The following is a 25,275-nucleotide window of genomic DNA, read 5'->3' as shown; positions in this document are numbered from 1 at the left end:
ACCTCCTTGATATAGTCACTAGCAGGCTGCTACAGACACCGGTATTTCAAACTGAATATGCTGATTTTTCTACAAATACTTGCTGACCACTAGCTGAACATTTGTGAAACTGTGCAAGAAATGGAGACCCTTTGCCTTGAAAGTAAACATTGCGTCATTTGAAACATGCAGATTGCAGTGCTGACGCACAACTTTCACTTTAAAGGCAAGCATTCACTACTTTGGGTTTGTGTTGCAATTTTTCATGTTTCACTTTTTCTCAGTTAGTTAGCACAGTTAGAGTGTTAGCAGACAAGGTATCATCTTACATGCAAACTACTGGCAACTAATGCAATCTGCTAACAACCAAAACAACCACAAGGAGATTTTTTTGCACCACATCCTCTTTGTGACTGATTTCGCTCAATGACAGCCAGCAACCACCAGAAACCTCTCGATAATCCATCTGGGAATATGCATTTTTCCTTCAAGACTGGTGATTCTATCATGTTCAATATGGTAGACAGCTCTTGAGCACTGTGTGTGAACCTCTATAGTTGATGAATAAAGCAACTTTCAAGGCACATGTCCTGATAGCATGGATATTAACAGCAGAACCTCTAGAGGATTGCTGCATTGGTTGGCACCTTGAGTGCATTCACTCAAGTACCTAAACGAAGCGCAGGTAAGGTTGGGGAAACTTGCAGTGAGTCGAGACTGAAGAAATCACTTGGATAAGGGATTAAATGCTTCTTCCACTGAAAATGCTCCATCCAGACTACAGAATCAACTTTCTGGTATTCCCTCACCTGGAATATTGAGCATCGATCAAGGCATTATATTTTCTACTCCACAGAGTAGAAAGTAGAAAGCTTGAAAAGAGGGGCAGGGGGACTTCCCATTTCAAAAACTGTGGAAGTGCCCTTGGTGCACAAGGATTTTATAGGTCAGTATAGACTTCCTGCAAGGAGGTAGTTCCCACAGAATGTATTATTTGTGAAAGTCACGCCACTACATTGGAGAAGGTCTGTAAGCAATACAAGAAAGCAAGTAAACATGCTGATGGTGGATCATTTAGAATAGGAATAGGAGTGCGCAATGAATTGGGTTGTCCAAACCCTCTCTCAGCTCTCTTGATCTGTGTGAATTTGGCCATCTGAAAAACAACCAAGTGCCTGCCAGCACCTGCTTGATCCAACACTGCCTTTTCTTCCCCCTTTATATCTTTCTTGCTTGTTTTCTTCCCGTTTGTCAACCTGTCAAGATAGTATTGATGCTAATCTTGTTGTGGTTTTGTATTTCCAAGGACATAATGAAACATGTGTACACAACTTTAAGTAAACCAAGCTCTTTATGAATGATTAGGTCAATTATAGTGCGTAGTTTGAGGTACCCAAAATTGCTTGGCAGGTTCAGACGCACGCCATTTTTCAACCTTCAAAGGTTTACTGTCATGATGGTTTGTCAACAGGGCAGCCAATAAAAGAAAGTGAGATTTTCTGGCTGGTATATTCAAGGCTGGGTGATATTTCTTAGGAAAAACAAATCAGAACTTCTAACCAGAGTGCAAAAGTTTTAAGCCAAATTGAAGTTCATATTTTCCACATTTTGTCAGATATTCTTAAACTATACGACTTTGCATATCATTACTCAGTGTTAACAATTCAAATAAATCACAAACACAGAAGGGGGAATATACATAATACCTTTTGATGTGGGGATTTTTTTTCCCAAACAACTGATGAGATCTGTGTGTAGATAATTTAAATGCCTCAATTGAAATGAGGCTTGATTTTCAAGAAGGTCTGGGTAAAATTCTGATGCTCTTAATCATGATTTCGAAACACAAACCCGAGTCAAATTTAGATTTAATACTTTTTTTGATTATGTTAAATTTGCAAAAACATTAAAACCCAAGAAAGAAGAAAACCTGCTTGTGTTGCTCTTGTTGCTTTTAGTCTGTTTTTTTTTTGTCAGTTTCTTTGAGACATAAATTTTGTGTAATCTATATTATGCTTTCTCTTATGTGAATGGTCAAACTTGGAAGGACCTTTTAAATCAAAGTCTGACAGTGTTATGTCTGTAACACATACATTCAGTGATAAACTACTAGAATATACAACAAAGAAAGTCTTTTATTTGTCAGAATGACAGATTGAGATATAAAAATTGCAATGTTGGCATTGTGTTATGAAAAGCACAGATGGACCAACACGGTCTTTTGACATAAAATAGAGAGACGGACATTTTAAAGCCTTGAACTTGAGTTTTGTAGCACTTGTGTGAGAACATCCAAGAGCAATGTTTGCTTTTCATTTACTGATTTTGATATGGTTATACAGACACTGCTTGTTTTCATGAGGAAAATTTATTCTGGAAAAGAATTTTCAGACTTGCTCTGCTCGGTGCTTCTTTAGGACTAAATTCCACTGAAACTACACATAACTCAAATCACTGCAAAGTGTTAGACAAGAAACATAAAAATATCATAATATCTACAGGCTACAACTCCTATAAAACCGAGAGAACAAGCCCATCTCATAAAATCTACGGTAGGAACAAGTTTTTATTATTGTTATTATTATAAATTTTAAATTGTATCTTTAGGTCCTTTGTTACTGGCAGTCTGTCACAAAAACACATTTTCTTCTCATTTCTTTAGCTGAATCTATGAACAATGCCAAGATAGCACTGCTTGACAGTGATATAATAGTATTTTTGCACCAACAAGGCAATTCCCAAAAAGCTATTAGCCAAAAACTTGGCGTATCTGAGCATGGTGTGTAGTGTGTCCTTAAAAAAGCTGAGGGCACTTGACAAGTTCAGATCAGTTGATCCATCTATTGTTCGAAGCCTCATCAGAAATGGCATCAGTGGAAGGGTGGCTATCAAGAAGCCATTCTTAAGGAAGGGAAACAGGAAGAAAATGCTGAGGTATGCCAAATTAAGTAAAAACCAGTCCCCACTGAAAATCAATGGCAACCAGTCTTGCGAAGATCAGGAGAGAGGTACAACAGGGAGTATCTACAGCCTTATGCAGAATGCGGCAGCGGGTCTGAAATGGTTTAGAGCTGCATTTCAGCCAGTGGTGTGAGGATATTGTCAAAGAGAATGGAATTATGCACACAGACAAGTATCAGCAGATTTTGATCCATGATGCAATACCATCTGGAAAGCATCTGATGACAATTCAGTAAAAGCATCCCAGAGTAGAAAGACAAGAAGAAAGACAAAAGAACACCATCAGTCATGTACTGACTTTCTCAGAGCCCAAACCTCACCATGATTGAAGCAGTATGGGATCACCTTGATAGACAACTGGGGAGCTACTCCTGCAGAGTACTTAAAGAAATTGCATGCGTAAGACAGTTCTAACATGGGAATTCTTTTATGCCTAAGAGCCCTTATTTACTGCATGATGGACATGATTCAATAAATCACTGTATCTAAAGAAATGAGGGGTGGTTCAAGACAAGATTTAATGTATGATTCCTAAGTCGAGCAGATGTAACAGTCGCTATTAGAGACAAAGCATGGTTTCTTTCAATGACAAATGCAAACAAATACAGTGAAGGAAAACGTGCATATGAATGTATATTTTCATAAATACTCCAGTTACATTGGTGCTATCTAATGTCAAAATTGGTCCAAAAATTACTCCAATTAATTTTGCTTATCTAGCCTTATGGGAGAGGAAGTTCTTGCAGTCATCCAAGACATGGGAATGCATAACGAAAAACAAATAAGCAAACAAAGCTGGACCTGCTACCATTTCATCCAGATGTCTTAAACAGGGAGCACCAGCAGAGGGACAGTCCTGAGATACTGTGGCTCGCTTAGTCATCCAACATGAGAAGTTTTCCTCAGGGACACATCTGGACAGGAATGCACCCTTTTTTTTAAAAGTCTTTTTTTTGTGTCTATGCTGCTGGCCATGTCAGTCTGCCCCTTTACTTAAGCACACAGGGATCGCAAACCCACCATCCCATGGAGGAGTCTATTACGTCCAAATATTTGAGATAGCATTCCAGTATACCCTCAAAACATCCCAGCAGGAGATTCCTCTGCCAGAAAGTTGTAGAAATATATGAAAGGGGGCATGTTTTGTTTTAATTTCAACCATGACAGAAACCTTACTACATACAGCGTTGTATGTTAAACCTCCTAGTCAGGCAAAACCTCAGGGAAAAACGGTTCCAGTAGTTTGTGTGCCAGCCCCACTACCTACCAAGCTGGGTGTCTTTTTAAATCAAAACGAATGAGCCTTTAATGACAAGGGTTGTTTCCTTCAATGTCACATTCATGTTTATCTTTCATCCTAACATCCCATTAAGCATAGACTCCGGAGTTTATAAACCGTTCCTATAGTTAATCACCACAGTGCGAGCTGAGCACGGCCTCCTTCACTTTCTCTTTATGCCTCCCTCCCTCCCTCCCATATCTGCCCATCTACACGTGCTTGCATTTCCCTGTCTTTCTTACAATCTTTGCTTTGCTTTGATTCTAATACCAAAGACACAGAGACACTATCGCACCAGGTCCAGATTATGTTACTTTTTAGTCATTTTGCACGCTTCCACTGTTGCTAACACGCACTGTCAGTGGCTGCACGAGGCACTTCTAAGTAAGTGAGGCCGAAGTAGACCAGCTAACATGCACACATGAAACAGCTTTGACCTGAAGTTTACCACATATGTTGAAAAGGAAGTGGACGCTGCTCTTATTGACGATGTGCAGCTAATGAGCAGTTTGATCTTTGGCTTCGGTTGACATGTTGCATGTTTGCGCATCTTAATCATTAGCTGCTCATGTGTTTGATGTTCTTCATAGAAAAACTGCAGTACGAGTACATTTGTACACACATTGAAAAGTTCTTGACATAGCATGTCATTGGAATTACATCACATCTTTTTCTGTTGTGCAAGGTTGCTAAAGAAAACAGAAGTAGAGAAAAGGATCATTTAGAGAAGCGCACACTGTGTGCATTACCTGTCTAATCCCTGGGTTTATGTGTTCAGTTTCTGTTTGTTTTTGAATTTCATAGGCAGCGGCACTCAAGACATGTCTATAAACAAAAGCAAAAGCAAAGGATGGATCAAATGATTTCAACCAGTGCAACTAAACATAAATGGTCATGCTCAAACAACAAAACATCTTATCCATTTTTTGTGATTAGTTTGAGGGCTTAAAGGTTCCAGGTACTAAATGGACTGTAAAGCAATAACACTGTGGGAAAAAAAAAGAGAAGAGGCTTTGTTTTCTTTTTGAAAGCTGCCATCTCTGAGGACGTGAATGAACTTTAAACCTTAACTGTTAAGCCAACATGACAAGTACCACAACGCTCAGAAAAACTGAAATTTGAACATCTAATCTTGGAACCGAACTCCATCTGGTGCTGTTGTAGGACTGAAAACCATGAGAAATTCATGAATCTTAGTTGTATCATGGCAAACACAATGATAATTACTCCATACAAGGTAGATTTTAGGAAAACAGTGACGTCACCCATTCTTTTTTGCAATCTGTAACTGTTAAAAATTATATCTTCATCCTTCCCTTAGACGAGACATCATAGACATCATGTATCACTGACGTGTATACATTTACATGGATAATGTGAGTGCTGTTTGACAGCATGTGTCAGCTTCTGTTCCAGTTTCTGCACCTTGTGACTGCACATGCCCAGAGAAGTAACATCTCATGTGATCCTTCTCAGACTATCGGTTAAGCTCAAGGTCATCTCATCCAAACACAGGCGAAAAAACAGGCTCGTGCAGATAAAACAGCGTCGTGCACAAACCCGCATGCAGAAACGGAGACGAACGTGACACACTCACGCGTGCAGATTTACAAACGTCCATGTACAGGCCTCTGGAGTATTAACCTTTCCACCTCAGAACCACAGCAAACATGTCAACTTAAATAAACCTCTGGAACTATTTGTAACCATTTGTATTTTCGTTGTAAACTCAGACCAACAAGCACATCCATCTTTTCAATCAACAACAGATTTCTAAGTTAGTTCCTGTTAGGTCACCGTGCAGCAGCGCAATTTAGAGGTAGTCTGTCACTGCACCATTACTGCTGACGGGAAATACATGAAGAAAAATGTTACGTTACTTTTTTTCCATCCCTAAATGTGTGCAAAGTGCTTTCTCTACCAGTAATCACAACACTGATTGCTAAAATCCACCTGTACTAATCATCACAGCCAACTGTTTGCCTAAACCAAAAACAGCTTGATGCTTCAGGCTGACACCAAATACAGCAGTGTTTTTACAAGGTTCTTCCCCGTAACACGCACTCGAATAACAATGTAGCAATAATAAACAGAGTCCTATAATGTTTCAATTAACATTTCTCTAAGGTCTAAATTGAAGAAGGTTCTTGACTTCTATAACAATGTGCACATCTGATGTGTCTGATGTGTGCATGGGGCTACATATTTCTGATATCACTGACAATAAAAGATGTTAAAAGATGTAAAAATGTTGCCTAATTTGATGAGCCTAGATTTCTATAAAGGTCAGAATTTGGTGTAAACAACATGAAAGCATGGATTCATCCTGTATTATATCAGTGATATAGGCGTGCTGCTGGTTGTGTAATGCTGTGGGGGACACACTTTGAGGTTCTTAGTACCAATTGAGCATCTTTTAAATGCCACAGCCTATCTGAGTACTGTTGCTGACCATGTCCATCCCTTTATGACCACAGCGTACCCGTCTTCTGATGGCTCCATCCACCAGTATAAATCTCCATGTCACAAAAGCTCAAATGATCTTAAACTGCTTTCTGGAGCATAACAATGAGTTCACAGCTCTCAAATAGCTTCCACGCCAACCAGATCTTTGGGCTGTTGTGGAACGTGAGATTCGCAGCAGCAGTCCACAAATCTGCAGACAAAAAAGGGTCCAACTCGCAATGGTGTAACTGAAGAAGTGGCCAGTGAGTATATATATCAACATGTTTGTATGGGTTTTGCATTGTGAGCACAGAGAAAAAAATATGTAGGACTAGATAAATTCAGTATAGACTGATTTTTACAACATTTATCATTTAAAGTGTATTTATGAATTATATAAAAGAGCTATTTCCATGTCAATTTGGGTGTTCTTTTTGGTGGGAGTGTGATTAGCTCTAGTTTGGTGTAATGCAACAAAGCAAGTTCTAATGAAAACCCAAATCAGTATCTGCTTATATGTAATGTTGAACTTTTTAGAGCCTTTACTACTAAGAAAAAATCCCATCCACAGCTTGCTTGCCTAAAAGATTATTCTTTAGAGCCTCTCGTTAACGTACTTGATTGAATACTTTGATTGTGTGTACTTATTTTGTGTTTTAAAAACAAACGAATTACGCGTTTGAGGCGTGTGAATTGCATACTTGGTGCAATTCATCACCAAATTCTGTCGTGCAGCAGGTGTTCCTTATCAGCTAATCGACAGCTCTGATAGCAGTGTGACCGAAAGTACAAACAGCTAAAACGACCAAAGAAAAGAAACATACTGAAACAGTCGACGGAGTCAAGGATTTTATGAAGACTCTTGAGTTGCACTGTACGATGTTTTGAGGGTGTTATTGTTTAACAGCAGGGAACATAAGAAATGTCACAGGGTAACCCACTTTACTGACTTTCCTCTACACGTCTGCAGTGAGTGTGCCAGCTCCAGCTGTGGTATTCTGTGAAATATGAGAAGTCTGGCTCAGGTCCCCGCTAACGCAAACACAACTCTGTACAGGGTTACGAGTGTCTTTGCTTTCAAAACAAATATTAAGATTTGTGGGTGCAAATGTGTCTGCATGTGCGTCTATATCTTTTCGTGCGTGTGCGTATTGCCACTAGCAGGCTGAACGAAGTGTCACACCAATCACAGCATTTAAAGCGATAAACCGAGACCCGACTCACTTCATGTGCCCAAAGCACCCAAAGAAAACAGAGGCAGGTTATAAACAGCCTGCCCTTCTGAATTGCTCCAGACTGAATTCCATCAAGATGTGTGGGTCTGAAGATGTAATTCAATACGTTGCACAATACTCACAGACCAGCTCGCCTCCCTCACTCGCACCACAAGACAATAAACGATTAAATAAATACGTGAAGTAATGCTCAGATGTGACACGAAGGCCTTAAGAACAAGTGGCTCACATCCTACCACCATAAGAACGCAACAAAAACAATGGAGACAACTATTACTCATTTGAAGATCTATGTAGGCCACAGTGCGAGGGAATGTTGCTGTTTATGTTTTCTTTCCTACTATCCCCGAGTCTGTCCCAATCTTCTTCTGTCTTCTTTTCACCATTATGCGCTTCCTGTCAACAGTTTTCTACAACTTGGCCTGACTCTACGGCCTTTTCTCCTCATATTTGAGCATCTGACCTTGATTCTTGTGTTTCTTCGTTTTAGAATCCGAGAAACATATAATCTGCAAGGCTGACTCCAAGCAAGGTGAAACGGCGCTGCCCTCTGGAACCTCTGGAAGGCTCCCCAGCGCTGACAAACAAAGACATCCACTCAGAATGCAACATCTGTCAGGGAGAGTCAAAGAGACACTGGAGGGAGAGCCGGCCTCAAAGGCAGCATCTAAGGCGGCTTCAGGAATTTTTCCTCCACTTCACAGAAATATCTACGGGATCGAAAATTATCATAAACGAAGATCAAACAACACAACTTAGAATGAACTTCCAAATTGGATGAACATAAACTGAAGCATGTAGCGAGAGCATTCAAATTCCCAGCGTATCCTCATTTTTCATTCTGCGGCACATTGCCAGAATCAGCAATAGAAGAAATTGATATTTTATCAGTTATCTTTTCCTGGAAACAAACCAGTTGTTGGGAAAAAAAAGAGAGCATCTGACAGATTACTGCAAATTCAAACCGAGTTAGACGTCTTGGGGTATTCTCTGCAAGCAGCTCAAATATCAAATATCCAAACAGAGCTTTGTTTTTAATGCCATATCAGTTCCTTTGACCTTAATCAAACTTTGATTTACAGCGCACGACCTGCATGAACCGAAGTCTGGAGGAAAACAAATAGCAGATATGGGTGAGTAATATTATCATCTGCTCTGTTTATCAAGAGTCATTATAAAACAAAAATACAAAAAAGATAACAGGCAGCTCTGTGACCGAAGTAAGTTTAAACACACTTGTGATTTGCTGCAGGCTAAAATAACAGCACATTGCATTGCTAACTGTGCACTTACATCGACCATAATGTCTAATGTTCCACTCTATCTAAGTTGTTATTATCTCATATTTGGCTCATAATCACTCAACCTTAGCAGTGGCAAAGATGCAGACAAGAACCTTTTTGCTTTTGGCAACTCTTCTGACAACAACTTCCACTCTAGTACTAATGGCTTTCACTTGTCTGCCCAGAATAATATTATGTATGGTTGTTCTGTTGGGGAGGCAAAAAAACAAAAAACCTCTTATTTCAGTAATTTTTGTAAGAAAATATTTAAATGCCACACTAGAATAAAACCTATACACATACACTTACCTTAAAGCTGCTATAATCTGTATTGCTGTATAAACAATGGCTCTGTGATGGTCTGTCAACCTTTCCAGGTTGTACCCCATGACAGCTGGGATAGGCTCCAGCACCTTTCACCCTAAGTTGAATGGATGGATGGACGGATGACCACATATGTGTCAAAGCTCTTTTCCAAAACCAGAATTTGTTATCAGGCAAGTAAGCAAGCAGAGTGCATTAGTATTGTAAATAATGCAACCATAGGGTAAAGCTTTTTCATTGCTGTATTATATAATGGTTCTCTCCCTGTTTATTTAGATAAAGTCTTGGTGTTATTACCTGTAAATAATTTCCCAGAGCATTTACAAGTATTGAGATATAAATAAGTAAGGAAGTAAAGTTTATTTCTAAAGTGCTTTTTACAGATATATCTTCACAAAGCAATCCAAAAAATAAAATATAGGAATTAAGGAAAACAGCTAACTAAAAACAGGTACTATCAACAAGAATCTCAACAAAAGGCCTCCTTGACTAAAATGTTTTTAACTGTTTCTTAAAGGCGTCCACAGAGTCAGCTAAACAAAGTTGGACTTGGAGACTATTTCAAAGTCTCAGTGCCGGAATTGCTTCTGACTTCATTGTTTGGTCTGTTTCTCTTATGACTCTTTTGGTCCTGGCAAACTCCTGTTTAAGTAAAAAAAAAAAAAGATCTAGTTAAACCACTTTATTCTTAATGTCAACTAAAAAGCAGACTTGCAAAGTTAGCAAAGGTGAACATAATGGAGCGTTTAGCAGCTGAAAAGTCAGATATGTCCCTCTGAAGTTGGTGGTGACCAGATTAGAGCTAAAAGGAATCTGAATACAACCTCTCATCAATCAGATGGCCTGGGGCTAGACTTCAGACTACCTCCATTTTTTTTTTTTAATGATGATTAAAAGTAATAATACAGTATAACATATGTGCAACTTTTTTCACTGTGTCCAAGTGGCCAAATCACAAGAGTACCTACATTCGTAATACCTCCAACGACCAAATGAAGAAAAATTAGCACCATTAGAAGAGTGAGAGCGCACGGAAACATGAGCCTATAAGAGGAAACTCTCAATTTATTTTACAGATGCATCAGCGGGTGCCAAGCTACAAGCTATAGCTACAGTGTTTTCAGTGGGGATATCATAAATCCTGCAAGCATTTAGCCAAATGTATAACCTTGTAATTAAAGCAAAATAAATCCTCCATAAAGTACCCACCTGAGAGTAATTCACTAAAATGAATGATGGAAAAAGAAACCAAATGGTAACTTTGTATCGCTGCACTAAAGGAAACTAGACAAATTCAAGATGGACTGTCACATTACCTAGAAATGTACTGCTTCATTCATTTGACTTTAAAGAGACATAGGTGTACAATACCTGCCTGGTCAGTATCAAAGCTGCCATCATGTTCACAGCCACCGGTTAATTGAAATACGACCTCTGGAAAAAAACGGGTGAGTCTGAAAACAAAGCGGTATGGCTTATTGAGCATGACAAAACCGCTAAATGCCCCCTTTCCCTGAAAATCAGAAACATTAACAGTGTTGAACCCCATTTTCATGTCCGTGTGGAACTACTGCGGCATTGTTGTAATGTTTTTTCCTGCTCCCACGACACACAGAAGCAGAAAGTTCTCTTTCCTTTTCACTTACAGTCAGAGCACAAGTGCAACCAAGAAAACCCTTCTGGAAGCTGTTATTGGAGCGCCCTTCTGTAATTTCTATGGTTTCCTTTTTGCAAGTTTAGAGGTCCAGAAGGACAAGATTTTTCATTCCTTGGAACATTTGCCCGTCTTTATGTATCATCCGATTGTTAGCTTTGGACAACATTACGAGTGAAAATAAACTCTTATAGAGGAAGTCACTACTAAAATAGATAGGTTTCCCCTTGGATCCCCAGGCACACTGTGTGGCCTTCTGACAGCATTAAGTAGAGAAACATATTCACTCTTTCTCAAATGAACTCCCAATATGGAAGGGAAACAAGCTGCTGCCCACATGTTGGTATATCCTCTAAAGCACTGTTTATGCAACGCAGTCAAGTTCGTCAAGAGGCAGAAAATGGGAATTTCACAGGGATAAGACACCCAGGATGGTCATTTCCCCTTCCATGTTCAACAGCTTAGTTTGGCAAAGGCTTCTCCAGAAACTTTCTGCAGTTTCCACAAGAGGGGGAAATGAGAAGATCTTGTTACACTTCAGTGCACCAAAGAACACCATCTCTTGTTAAACTGCACTAAAAAACACCAGTTTCATCTTTTTACTTGTCAATAAAGCTGAGTTTTGGTATTGATCTAAGTATGTCGCAACACTAAATATTGGAAATTGTCGAACATCAAAATCTTATTAGCTCAGTCAACATTTTTGGTCATTTCAGGTTGTATATCAGTTATGAAAACTTGCCTGTATCCACACTCTATCGAACAACCAAAAAAGGGGGGAAAAAACTCCAAACACAATTCAAAAGTAGATGCTGATAAAATGTAGCTTTTAAAAATGTTTCCACTACCAACAAAACTCCTTTTATGCAATTAAGTGCACATTTAAATCTGGCTCCTGGTTACATTTGCAATCTTCTGGCTTCTTTATTCCACGATGGCTGCTAACATTTAGTCGAGGTGAAATTGTCCTGTTGTTCCGATAGCTTTAAGATTTTGGGACAGCCTGCTTGAAGAAAACACTTTAATAGGAGATTTTTAGAACATTATGGCCTGTATACGCACATAAACGGTAGGAGACCTTATGGCGAGATGACACTGGGAATCCTTTTTGTGCCCTAAATTGCACAAAGTTATAAGCACGAAATATTTTAAATCCCAAGAAGACCAACTCATACTTAGTTATTTCAAAAATAAGGTGCATTGACCAGACAGTTTATTTTATAAAAGCTTCAGAAATGGAAACGTTAGCTTGCTACTGTTTGATGCTAAATGATTATGTTTGATGTTTGTAGACACTGGGGTTGAGATTTATATATATTCAAAGTTTCACTGTGGAATTTTACAGGCATACACTGTTGGATTTGGATTGAAAATGGACAATTTTTTTATGCACTTTGACGTCTACCAAAGGTGACATATGTTTGAAATAAATAAATAAATAAATAAATAAATAAATAAAGCTGACTTGCCAGCATGAGATAACAAAATCTCTTCTAAGCTGTAACCGTATTGCATTCCAGCAAGGAACTAGCTCTAAATAGCAAAAATGCCTGCTTATGAGATATGGAGAAAATTGGAGAATACTTGTACTTTACCTTCCTGCTGCATATTGAGTATCTACTTTAGCATTTTGCTAGCTTCAGTACTCTGTATCGCTCCGTTTTGTACTAAGATTGACTGGTTTGTAACAGATAGGTGAGTTGCTGCAGCAGGTGCATTGTGGGAATTGAATCCTGTGAAATGTCTGATGTACTGTCCCAGTTTTATAGCCTGTCCGATAAAGGATTTTTAATACCGATCTATACTTATGTTTGGTTCTTCTTTGTTGGCAAACACCTGTTGCCAGCAAGTAAGTTGCAGAGCACCCTCAGGCAGACAGACTATGCAACATCAACACTCATAACATCACTGAAGGGTGTTTCTTCTCTATTTTTTTACATTTTCAGCTACTGCCCAATATAAACACCATTAAAGTACAAATCAGTAAATAATTAATATCACTGTGGACAATATATTTGGTAAGAATAGAAAAAAGTATTATAGATAAATTTATCAAAAATAAAAACACATTTGCATACCAAACTCAGTCACCTACCTGTTGTCTTTTATTTTCTCTCCATTTCTTGTTTTTTGTGTTTTTTTCTGCCCGTGTGTTCCTTTTATGACATATAATTCTGTGAAATTCTGGTAAGAAAGCTTATCCATGGCTCTTCACCTTGCAGACAGGAAAAAGAAGTAATCCTTGAGCAAACACGAGCCACCTTTGACTGGTTAGGAATGTTATCAGGGTCCATATACTTTACCCTGGGTTGACAAAGGTAAGATCTCAGGCTTAAAACACTTCCCCAACAGCTGTTTGCTACATCACTCTTAACTGTCTACCCCCCAAACTGGACTGAAAGCACAGGCACAGGGTTGCTATCTATAATAATCTTCTCTGTCCGTCTCTTTCATCAGGGCTGGTTGGAGCAACATCAGGGTGAGCTTTCTTTTAGACAAGCAGTAAAAAGACCGGCGTGATTAAGATAGATAGACCGACTGAGACGCTTAATCTTCTGTCCAATGAAAAATGTTAACTGCATCCTGATGTTCTCCCCCCCATGTAGTGCAATTAGCGTGAATTACCACTGTGTTTTTAAACTTCCCTTATGAAATGACCAAGAGGTAATTCCTCTTTATTTCTGATATACCTACTTGTGTTTTTCTGCTGTTGTATTTAAATTTACAGTATTTAGAAGATACATCAGAAAATTCATGATAAGATTGTCTTTGGTCCTGCACGATAAACTCCTAGGTGTCAGGAGAGAAGCACAATGGCAGTAGTGGTGCTCCCTTCCTTACATCTGAGGAGAAAGTTATTCTAGAGGTCCCATTAGTCAAACCTTCAGTGCACGAATGCTGCCGTTGTGTTTTCACAGGGTCCCTTGTACTGTCATAGACGGATGAGGTTCACTGAGCAAAGATAGAGCTGGTATTATTATAAACCATGGCCTTTCTCTGCACTTAAGACACAGACAGAAACACATACACAAGTTTTCAGACGTTTGACTACTAAAAGTCTTTTCTCATTTTTCCTCCCTTTAATGGTGACTCTACATAAACAACTTTGTAAGATTTTTCTGAACAGCCCTTATGAAACTGGGTTGTTTTGGGTTGAACTGTGACACACAGAATGCTAAATGTAGATAAAGTCAGTAGTAGTGACAAAATCCCTCTTGTGCTATACCCAAGTTGGTTTGAGACGCATTTCTAAGTTCTGTAGTTTCGTAAGATATTCTGAATTTGCTGGAGGGTGGAGTAGCCCCCAACACTACCTTCCTTAATTATGAACTCAGTCAACATCTCGCTCTAGCAGACGGCTGCCACTGCCTGGTTAATTGATGAGAAATGACTATTTCCTCCAACTCGAGGAGTGAAAATTACTTTCTGTGAGAAAACGAAAAGCAGACTCAGCGTAGCTCTGAGAGCTTTCGAAGGACATGTTCATTGCGTACAAACAGATTAATTGGCGAAATTCAGCTTGATAAATTCCCTGTTACACTGTGATCCATGAAATCCATCAGTTGTTAGCTGTGCGCGTGTTTGACTTACAAACTGCGGAAAATAAAACAAGCCATCAGCTTTTAGGTGTTGATGGCAGATTGGACATGCTAATCTTATTTGGGAGCAACAACACTGTAGAAAGAGCAGGAGCAGGAGATCCTGTGATGCCAAATTTGGAAGTTTGTTTGTTTGAATCGTGTATTCATTTCAGAGAGACGGTCTTGGTCTTTTCGGAGACACAAAGTCTCAAAGCCTGAAAAAGCAGAGTGCCTGCCAAGCAGTATCAGATATGGCTTCAGAATTCGCGTCTTATTAACATCACACAAGAACCATATTTGAACATAGCACCTCACAGATCTTCAACTTCCCTTTAAAAGGATTTAATTTAGGAGTTATTTAACCAATAAATTATTCCAATAAAAATGTTCACATAAAACTTCTTTTATATGAATCTGGATTTTCAGGCTAAACTCACACTTGAACAAAAATAAAGAGAGCATTCTCCTTCCTTGTCTTTTCCTTCTCTTTGAGTCTCTTGGGGCTCCCTCTGACTTCCTGCCATTAAAGAGACAGCCCACTGGAGAGCAGAGGGTGACTGACATATAGCTACCTTTGCTGTATGACCATCTGTGGAATTTTGCGGTTAACACAGAGAAAAGTAGGAAGACGTCAGGAAAACAGAGATGTGTTAGACAGAGACGCAGCAGTACGAGATGTCTGCGTGAAAACCGGACAGCTGTGTGACATCCAGAACGAAACGTTCAGTGCAGTCAATGTACACAGTTACGTAACCAAATACCCCAGTCTGTCCTCTTTTGTGTGTTATCAAAAAAACATATTTTGTTAACTAATAAAAGTCTGTTTGTCAACTCAGAAGCAAAGAAGATTAGTGCCACTATGAGACCAGGCTGCTTTCTCAACAACTGAAGGAGTTATGAGGTGTAAGTCAGCCAGTTGACAGCCGTGCATTTTAACATTTTAGATGTTGTCAGTGTTTTGTGTGGTAATCTCTGGAATTTTATTTTGAAAGTGGCCACACAGCATCACCCTTTGTGGGGGGGGATACGGGTAAAATAAAGCTGCACTTTTCCTAGGCACATAAACTCTCCTACTGACAAGCACTTTGACAAACTACGTGTCGACTACATGAAAACAGCAAACACTGCGTGGTTTTAGTCTGGCAGCCTCGTCCACAAACCAAAACAAGGTATCTAGTGAAGCTACAAACAGACGCTCCGGGGAGACCACACACCCAAGCAGACACAAATATCTCAACAAATAACACACAGCAGCCACTTCAAAAGAAAAAACTCATGCAGATGCAATGCTAAGATTTTCAGCGTGGTTCTAATTAAAACAGGAAAATTCCACTGCGTTCTTATTTCAGTTTATCATTAAGCCAAGATCATGTTTAAAAGAAAAGAGATGTAGCACCTGATGCTCCACATAAAGTTCCTCCTTACCTTCTGTAGCCACTGGGTGTAATTCTCCATAACGTTCTCCAGCTGCTGGATCTTCTGGCTGGGAAAGTCTGGCTCAGGTGGTGGAGCGTCCCTCTGGAGAGAGTTGGCGTTGTACTGCGAGCTACTGGCCTTCGCTTCCTTGCAGGAGCCTCCTCCAGCTCCCTCTCCCTCAGGTAGGATGAAGGTGTAGGTGCACTGGCCATGCTGGATCTTATGAAAACGTCTGTTATTGGAATTACTACTGCTGCTGCTGCTACTACTACTAGTACTCCCTCCATTACTGCTACTGCTGCTGCCGTCCGTCCCTCTCCGTTGCTCACCTCCTCCGCAGCTCACAATAACCAGAAGCGCCGCCAGCGACAGCAGGTGACGGCTGTAGTGGTACCACAGCATCATATCAGCCTGGAAGCGCTGTTGAGGGTGATTAAATTTCTTGTGTCTCTTGTTTCTCCTTCTATGCTTTACTAGATGTTCTCTTAAGGGCTGAATCAGAAAACGTTAGCCTGAAACATGTATCCTCCATCCTTAAGTTGGACCTCCAGCAGTCAGAGTTCATGCAGACTTTTTTGCCATGGACGGGACACACATGCTATGTTTCCGAACCTCCTCTTAAGCTTTTGTCCTGGCAGGGAAAGTTGCACACATGTCTTGGAGTGTGACAGCTCGGTTATATTTCTTGGTGTTCCTCCAGTAAATCAGAGCCTGCCTGCGTTTATCAGAGTGTGCATTTAAAGTAGGTGCTGGGTATGCTGGGATAGTGTCGTCAGACCTCCCCTGGTCTCTCTGCCGTCCTTTCCTCCTCTGCTCGCAAACTTAACGACTGGGGGTAGAGAGTGAGAGAGGGAGGGAGAGAGGGGGAGACGCTCACTCTGAAGAGCAGTTCCAAGCTTCCAGCACACTCTGCGCCTGCCCCTCGCAGAGCCTGCAGAGGAATGTGACTCTGTGCATGGACGCATTTGTGTGTGTGTGTGTGTGTGTGTGTGTGTGTGAGCCAGTGATCCTGGCAGAAAGAGACCTCAGCACAGAGGACATGCTTAGACTGTGGGGATCAGTTTTCAAGCCAGTTTATGTAGTTGACCTGCTCCCTTGCCTGTGTAAAATAATAATAATAATAATATTAGTAATAATAATTTGAACGCACGCATTTAATTTATCTCTTCTTTTCTCCCTGTGCAGCTAATAACAGGTGCTACGAACCTGTCACCTGTGCTCGGGGTAGCTTTATATGCTCCTCTGCTTATCTATTGAAAGTACAAATCCACAGTCAGGACAGCATTTTTAAATAAACTGCAGCACCTAGATGGAAGTAGCCATTGGATCAAACTGCAAACTTACGTAGTGGCTAGTGGACAGCAAACCATACGCCTGAGCTACACTTACCACAATATATTAAGTATGTTTCATTCCATAGAATTTGTTGCAGAAAATTTAAAATACTATTAGAGAGCACTCAAACACCAAAAATGCCCGCCATTCTATCATTTTGCTAATGTTTGCTAAGTCTGTTTGACACTATATATACTATAAGTAGTATATACATATATGTACATACAAATATTTAATATGTACTATAGAGTAAAAATTCAGCACACAGTCACAAAGCACCTGTGGTTGGACAAAACCTACTGTCATGGGCTAAGTTTACTAATGGCAAACGTAAGTCAGCAACCTCCTTATGACTAATAAAAACCATGTTTTTACAGTGATTTCATTGTATTGCATTGCATTTAGCAACCAATTGCAAGCAGTTGCTGTGACCAACTGGTTGCTCAGAGACTGGGTGTGCAACATCCTCAACCTCTGGGTGACCACTTTTGATTGCACAGGTCACCTCCTGGGTAACCTGTCTCCAAACAACTGCAGTCTGACTCAGACAGACTACAATCACTCAGAGAAAGTTTGCAAATACTCACTGTCTAGTTTATAAATGCAGACAGATTGCCAACGCACTGCATCAGTCTGAGTCAGTCTGCGCCGGTGAGCACAACTTGTCTCCAATACTTCTTTATGCAGTAGAAGACCTGACACATCTGGTTGAAAAATGGTTGTATGGAGCCTGACCTATGGAAGCTCTTGTCCACTGAATTTGTACAGTAACAAATTATTAAACTGTAATTATTATGGCTTTTTCTAGACTTAAAATCATATGGCTTTTTAGGTGTCATTTTGCTTGGTATCTTAACTACAAGAGTTTACATATGCACAAGTATATCACATGCCTTCCAGTGTCACGTTTTCATGAAAACAAAAGTGAAATCCCAGAATGAGCAGGGGATAGATGGAATGCCTCTTTATCATTAAGCCAGAACAAGGGGCAGAGTGAGGAAACACAGCACTGAAAGACCCTGGGTTAAAGGTCAAGTCCTTGTTATGGCCAGCCTATTAAAATCTCTGATTCCGGGAGACACAGCTGTCTGATTTCTGGCTGAATTTCAACATTCCTCGTCAATTCAAGACATTCAAATTTGTGTACGTGCTTGAGTGTGTCTGTTTTTCTGTTTGTGTGTGTGATGTATGTGCAAATACTGTATCCAGCGTATGTTTATGTGTATCCTTCTGCTTAGGCATACTTACAGTACATGTCACAGTATTCTGCATAATCCTGTGTGGGTTTGACATCTTGTGTATCCAGTGATATCAGAGGGCTGCAAAAAGTTGGGTCTTGTGTGTGGGAGCAGAGGGGCGGTGTGAACGAATGCATGAAGGAGACCCAAGATAACAAACCCTCTGAATAACCCAGACTGGCCAATACACAAAGCATGTTTGCTCTTGGAATGCTTTTCTTAGGTTGACGTACTTTGCTGGTGTCCTAAAAGTGAGGCGCCTTTTCCTGTGTCCAAAGGAAACTAAGGAGGAGATAATTGTAAGAACTGGAGCTTGTAAATTAAAACAGCACATGACTTTGATGCACAGCTATACATGAAAATATCTAAACAAATTTAGGAATTATGACTTAGTACTCCTTTAAAGCTACAGTATAGATATTTTCACATGCATCATGCAGGAAGAACAATGTCAGTTATTTATTTTTTAGCCTTTAATAAAACAGACACACAGAAAACCAGAGGTATTAAAATAGAACATTAAATAAATGTGTTTTTTCTGTTTGAAGCTGCTACGGTTAGAGGGCATTTTGCTTTCTGTAGCCTTATATGGTTGGGTCACTGCAAATCCGTTCAAAGTTGCTCTTAGTAATCACTTTTATCCTGTGAGGAAGCATCTTATTGAGATTAAAGCGTGTGTCCACGTGCTTTTCGTTGAAGAAAGTGCATAAAATATTTTTGGAACACAAAATGCTTAATTTTCAGCCATCTGACATCCAGCAGTGGCTTGTTTTGCAAAGGAAAACACACAAGCTGTTTATATTTATGAGTTAGTAACTGAGTGCTATAATCTCAGATCTGAAATCTTACTGGAATGTAAACTTATTGAGAAAACAAACAGTTTACAGAGCAACGAGAGAAAAATGATTCACTAACTCTTGGCATCCCATTCTGCCTGCTCCACATGTGCATCCAATACATACCCAGTTTAGTAAAATACAAAAATCTACATGTGTATATATATATATATATATGTATATATGTATATATATATATATATATACATAAATGGAAGTAAGGTAACATATAGCTTGCTCAGGCTAGCTAGCTGGCAGGACGGTTAGCTAGGTTTAACAAATCCAGGAAGTGGCTTTTCTTTGTGGAGGTTGAATGCTCTTTCTGGGTTGTCTGAGTCAGGACAGATTCATTTGTGCTTCTAAACTGACCGTAGTACAAAATGACAAAAACACAGAAAACTCAAAACGCTGGGTCAAATGACCCAGGACCATGACAGAATGGTTATCTGTCTCTATATGTTAGCCCTGTAAATGTAGTGCTGCAGAACATGTATACGTGCTTCTATACTTGATTCTAACCTAATGCCTAATGCTAAGTCTCTTTTACACTGCTGGAACTGTAACTATTAGAACACAGAATACACACCAAAAAATACCTCTTCTGTCAAAAGAATTATTTTCACTTTGATCTGCCAACAAACTAAAGCAATTTCCATTTATTAGGCAACAGGACAGAAATCTTTAATCTTTAAATGCATGCAGGATAAAATTTTACAGCTCTAATCAGCAGCCCCACTTTAGAAATAAACAACAACATATGGATTTATAGATTTTTAATTCCCATTTGATCATCATATGACCATGTGTGATTGATGCCGGGGTCACTCATAGGGATCATTTTGTGGTCACATGACTTCTAAAATGCCACTTTTTACGTGACACAAAACACCAATCCCAGGTAAACAGAAAAAGCAACATGTTAACTATTAACTATATTTTCTGTATTGGATGGAGGTATGATACCAAAAAAATTTCAAAAGCTGCCAATGACCAAGTTACATGTTTATTTTTATTTAACTTTTATTTGATATTAACCACTTGAGATAACAACTGTTGTAGGTCTAAAAATGTGATAACTAATTGAAACATGTTATTTGATAGGTTAAGATAAAAATAAAGCAGTTAAATGTTGACAAAAGTTTTATTGTTTAGATAAAGTTATTCTGCAACCAAGTCGATCACCAATGACGACTAAAAATAGTTTAAAAAAAGTTTGTGTTTATTTATTGGAAATTCATTATCAACTCAAAATTCATGGTAAAAAATATTTTTACTCAGTGGCATATTGGTCCACTATTAAGATGTGAGGGTCTTTGATCTTCTATGGCTGGCTAGAACCCCGCCCCCCCAATGTGGGGCATAAAGGGTGTTGTCACTGGATATAAAAGGCACAAGCGTTCCGTTTGACTCCAGTGACAAACCTAAGCAACTCATTCAGAAATGCTTGAATAGCTTCAGCTCGATTTGAATTTGATGAAATGGTTGTATAACCCAGCCTAACACTGATGGAACCATTTCTTTTGGTCCTGAGCTTAACTGTTTGTCATGGTGACGGTGACTGAAGGGGACACAAATATGCGCTTAAACATGAATGTCAAGGCAGTGGTGAACTAGTGCCAGCCTCCATGCTACTGACATATCAGTGGCAGGATCTGCTTGCAAGTGCAAATGTGGGTCATTTTCATATTATTCTCCTGTTCTGAGTTCAGTTCTGATGTGTGATATCCTGAGATCCTTTCTGAAAGATCCACGGTCTGGTCTGCTGGGGCCTCAAAGGAGCGTTAATCTCACACACAATAGCCTCGTTAGCATTTGACCATTGATGACATCACTTCATGCTAGATGGCTGAGAGGTGATAGTTAAAGAGTTATGCATTTGTGGGTGCTTTGAGTGGTTGTGGTTTTTGTGAAAGACTGAATGGATGCACTGAAGTGCATGTGCAGGGAGTAAAGAGTTACACCAGTGGCTCTGCAGGCACTTCATCTACTTTGCAGTAAGTCTATAGAGTAATAAGCTCGTGTTTTCAAGTCTGCTTACTTAAATCCTGTGGGAAAATAATAACGGGGCTTAACGTCCAGTGTTTTTTTTTTTTTTTTTCCGTAGAGAGACAAACATAAAGGATTAAGAAAAAAAAGCAGACATTCAGCTGAGTAGAAATAAATCGAGGCCTAAAACGAACACGCCTTTTGCTTCGCAATTTCCTGTTGAGAGTAGAATTAAAATGTAATTCTTAAATTCCTTGCAGACCAACCTCAAATGTAGTGGACCATCCTGAAACACTATTCCTTGGTTCAACAAGCATGCTAGCATGCTAGAACAGAGTGCAACAATGGTTGCACACTTTAAGGGCTCTGATTCCAAAATTTAATTTCCCATTCATTTTCTCCATTGAAATTTCAGAAAATCCTCATATACAGAGTTTTAATCCTTGAAACATACCAACCAAATTCTTGGTGACTAATGACCATAAAAAGATTTGATTGGGAAAATGAAGTAAAACTAAATAAAATCCAACATAGACCGTGTGACGGCTCAGGAACTACTCGTCCCGTAATCCATTGCAAATCCCAGATTCCACAGCAAACATGTCCAATTTTCTTGAATTTAATTATATTTATTATTGTAGTGTTTATTTAGTTAATAATATTTCTATAGTTTGTGTTGTGTTTTGTGTGTGTGTAATAAAGTATAGCCTAGTTATTGTTATGGCACAGAGGTTCATTCTGACAGTTTTGAAATTTCATGCTCTCTAAACAATCGTAACGTTCGTGGGTTTAAAATTTTCCATGGTAGCAGTGAACTCCACCAATCAGAGACATTGCTGTTTCAGTTTGGGATTGTGGTGAGTGAGTACTTTTCCGCAACATTACCAATAAAACACATTTTTGCTAAAATAAGGTTGATATCATACAGACTTGTGGTTTCCACAGGAGCACATGCCATTGTTTCACAATGTCACTCATAATGAATCGGCTTTGGATGGTTAAAACATTGTGGCACATAGTCAAAATCCCTACGGAGAATATGAATGATACTTTTACTTCAGGAACCTCACTGTTGAGCTCAAAGTTTTGACTTTCCTGTTAAATATACATCTGCTTTGCAGATGCCATAAAATGCAGATTTTTCAACACACTAGCTTGACTGCCATTAAATATGATACAGATGTGTATGACAGTCAGACAGTAAATCCTCAAAGGTTGCAATCCTGTGATTTTTTTATTTTATTTTCTTCCTTTGCTTGTTTTCTTTGACCATTTACTACTCTACCATCATGTTGGATAGATTCATAAAACATTGCTTTCAGTTTTTCCTCAGGCTGACTTGGAATCACGTTAATGGGTCTGTGCCAGCACAAGACTCCTCTTTTGATGCTACTGCTGGGATTTACTAAAGAGTTGCCATGTTAATTTCACAACTGAAAAGCGTGGACGCAGGTATTTTAGTTGTTGGCCTTATTGCAGAGTGCAAAAGGAGAATATTTAAATGAATTAGACAAACATGATTTATTAGGTGAGCGACATGCACTTTACCCAACATTGTGAAAAATTTATTGCCAATTTCTGGGTCTGATGTAGCTGTAATCAAAGCCGCTAGGAGAGAACATTTATTTGAAACGAGAGCAGGAGATGCTGCCAGAATTACATGTGGTTCATGGCTTGACATATCTGTCACAATGCAGAAATAAATGGGACTGTGTTACTGTTTTAAAGTTTGAATTTTGCAATATGCAATACTGACTTTGATAAATACATAAAGATCACACTACTACCTTGAGGCCACTGTTATGATTTGTATAAATAAATTGAGCTACTTGCAAAAATACAAGAGTGATGTGAGATTTCAGGTTCACATGGAAGAATAGTTTCTGTTAACATCTCTGCTGTTGTAATCCTGCTGTCCACCTATTATCGGTGTTATTAGGGCATGTATTGTTTGCTCTCTCAAGCCTTAATTATGCTAGGCTAGGTTGCAGACATGGACACAGACAACTGAAGAAACAATGGCTGAGGAGTCACTCCTGTTACTTCTATGAAGTCCACCCTAGCACTCATGCACAGTTGGTGCACAAGTAAAGTCACCAAAAATGGGCAGGCACATCCACATGGACCTACACATTTAACAGCCAATGACACTTGGACTGAAGTGGACCCTAGCATAAATCTCGCCTAGGGTCGCTTGTGCTGTCATTTTGATTGGTTGACTGGCAAATTTCCTGTCAGCCTCAGCTGCACTTGCATTTGGAGCTATTTGTAATATAGTTTAATTCCAAATGTTCTAAACTTAAACATTTTGACAGTGGCTATGATAACATACTTGCACAATGTTCAGTTTGTAGCATTGTGTTGACTAGAACAGTATGTGACTATACATAACAACAGTCTTGTTATCTGCTCTTTTGTCAGAAAGATCCTGATTAAGATCGACAATAGCGAAGCGTATTACTTTTTGCTGAACCAGCATTGGATTTGATGGATTTTGTAAACAACCAATTCTGACATGTGCCTGCCGGAGCAATGATGTCATCAGGGCGAACCACTGGAAAAGTGACAGTGGGAAGCCATTAGCACAAGGTGGCTGTCAGTCTTCCTTTTCCCCTTGGGATCCACAGGTCGATATGTACTCCACAGGCATGGCCTCCATCTCCTGTCAAAGCATGCCATATCCCTATCCAACCTCAATTCCACCCATCCTTGATACATGAGACAAAGTTCAGGCCGAGGTGAATGGAAAAGTAGAAAGGTTTCTGTCTGTCAGTATGGTATTAAATCTTATGTTGCTCCTCAGAAGAAGAGATGTTTTCTTTAACTCATTTTTTCTTTTTTCTTATCTCAACAGAAACAGAAATAGGAAAGTTAGGAAAAAGGGGGCACCCACGGTCAAGTTAACTGCACTGTTGGTGGTCCCGCAGTTGGGTCTGGTACCATGGTAAAACTCTAAAATGAATGACAAAGCATCAGTAAACAATAGAAACAGACAAAAAAACATAAATAAATGAAAAAGAAATATGGGTGCTTTGTGCCCACTTGCAAAAGCTTTTGTGGTTCGGACCTCGTGTTTGTTTTTCCTCTATGCTTCAGCAATTTATCATTATAGCAAAGTCAATTTCAAATTCAAGTTGATATGTGTATTCCTTAAGACGTTCTGTTTATTTTTGTGTACTTCATGTCACCAGTCCCATCTGATGTTTCCTTTTCCAACTCCTCACCCTCATTCCTGCCTCACTACAGACTGCCACAAATTTGCATGCTTTAGTTTACTTTGTGTCTCTCGCGTGTATTATAAAATTTTCATCAAATCACAGAGATCAGATTTGACACAGTCAAGTTTACATGATATCACTATGCGTTCAATTTGCAATCATAAGGTTAACCAACGCCACATGGAAGCAAATGCAAAAACAAAATATGACCTTTGCTGCTGCAATATTTGGTTGGTGCAAAGGTCAGAAGAGTGTTTGGCTAGACCCCGGGAATGTGTTATGTGGCTCTAGATATGTTACCCTCTGTTCTGTCTCTATTTTAGAGAGCAGTAACTCTGCAAAGCAGAAGACTGGAACACACAAACACAGATACAGACCAAGAAAGCACAACTGAAAACAACATACAAGTTACATTTATAGACTGACACACAATATATTTAAAAAAAACCTAAAAAAAAAAAAGGAATTGTTTACTAAATCTCATAATTCAAAAGTTTTTCTTACT

The 25,275-nt window shown here is 39.3% G+C and overlaps 1 protein-coding gene across 1 annotated transcript in view; it reads right to left on the bottom strand.

The window, feature by feature from the left end:
* The window catches only part of angpt1 (angiopoietin 1), a 57,118-nt gene extending 40,109 nt beyond the window's left edge, over positions 1-17,009 (bottom strand). Inside the window, exon 1 of the mRNA XM_065470568.1 lies at positions 16,167-17,009. Coding sequence (XP_065326640.1) covers positions 16,167-16,562 — 396 coding nt within the window. The 5' untranslated portion in view covers positions 16,563-17,009. The remainder of the gene's footprint in view (positions 1-16,166) is intronic.
* Positions 17,010-25,275: the final 8,266 nt, after the last annotated feature.

This window comes from Pelmatolapia mariae, linkage group LG22 (genome assembly GCF_036321145.2).
Source record: "Pelmatolapia mariae isolate MD_Pm_ZW linkage group LG22, Pm_UMD_F_2, whole genome shotgun sequence".
Lineage (NCBI taxonomy): Eukaryota > Metazoa > Chordata > Actinopteri > Cichliformes > Cichlidae > Pelmatolapia > Pelmatolapia mariae.
The sequence above is the reverse complement of the archived record's forward strand: the minus strand, read 5'-3'. Positions and strand labels throughout refer to the sequence as shown.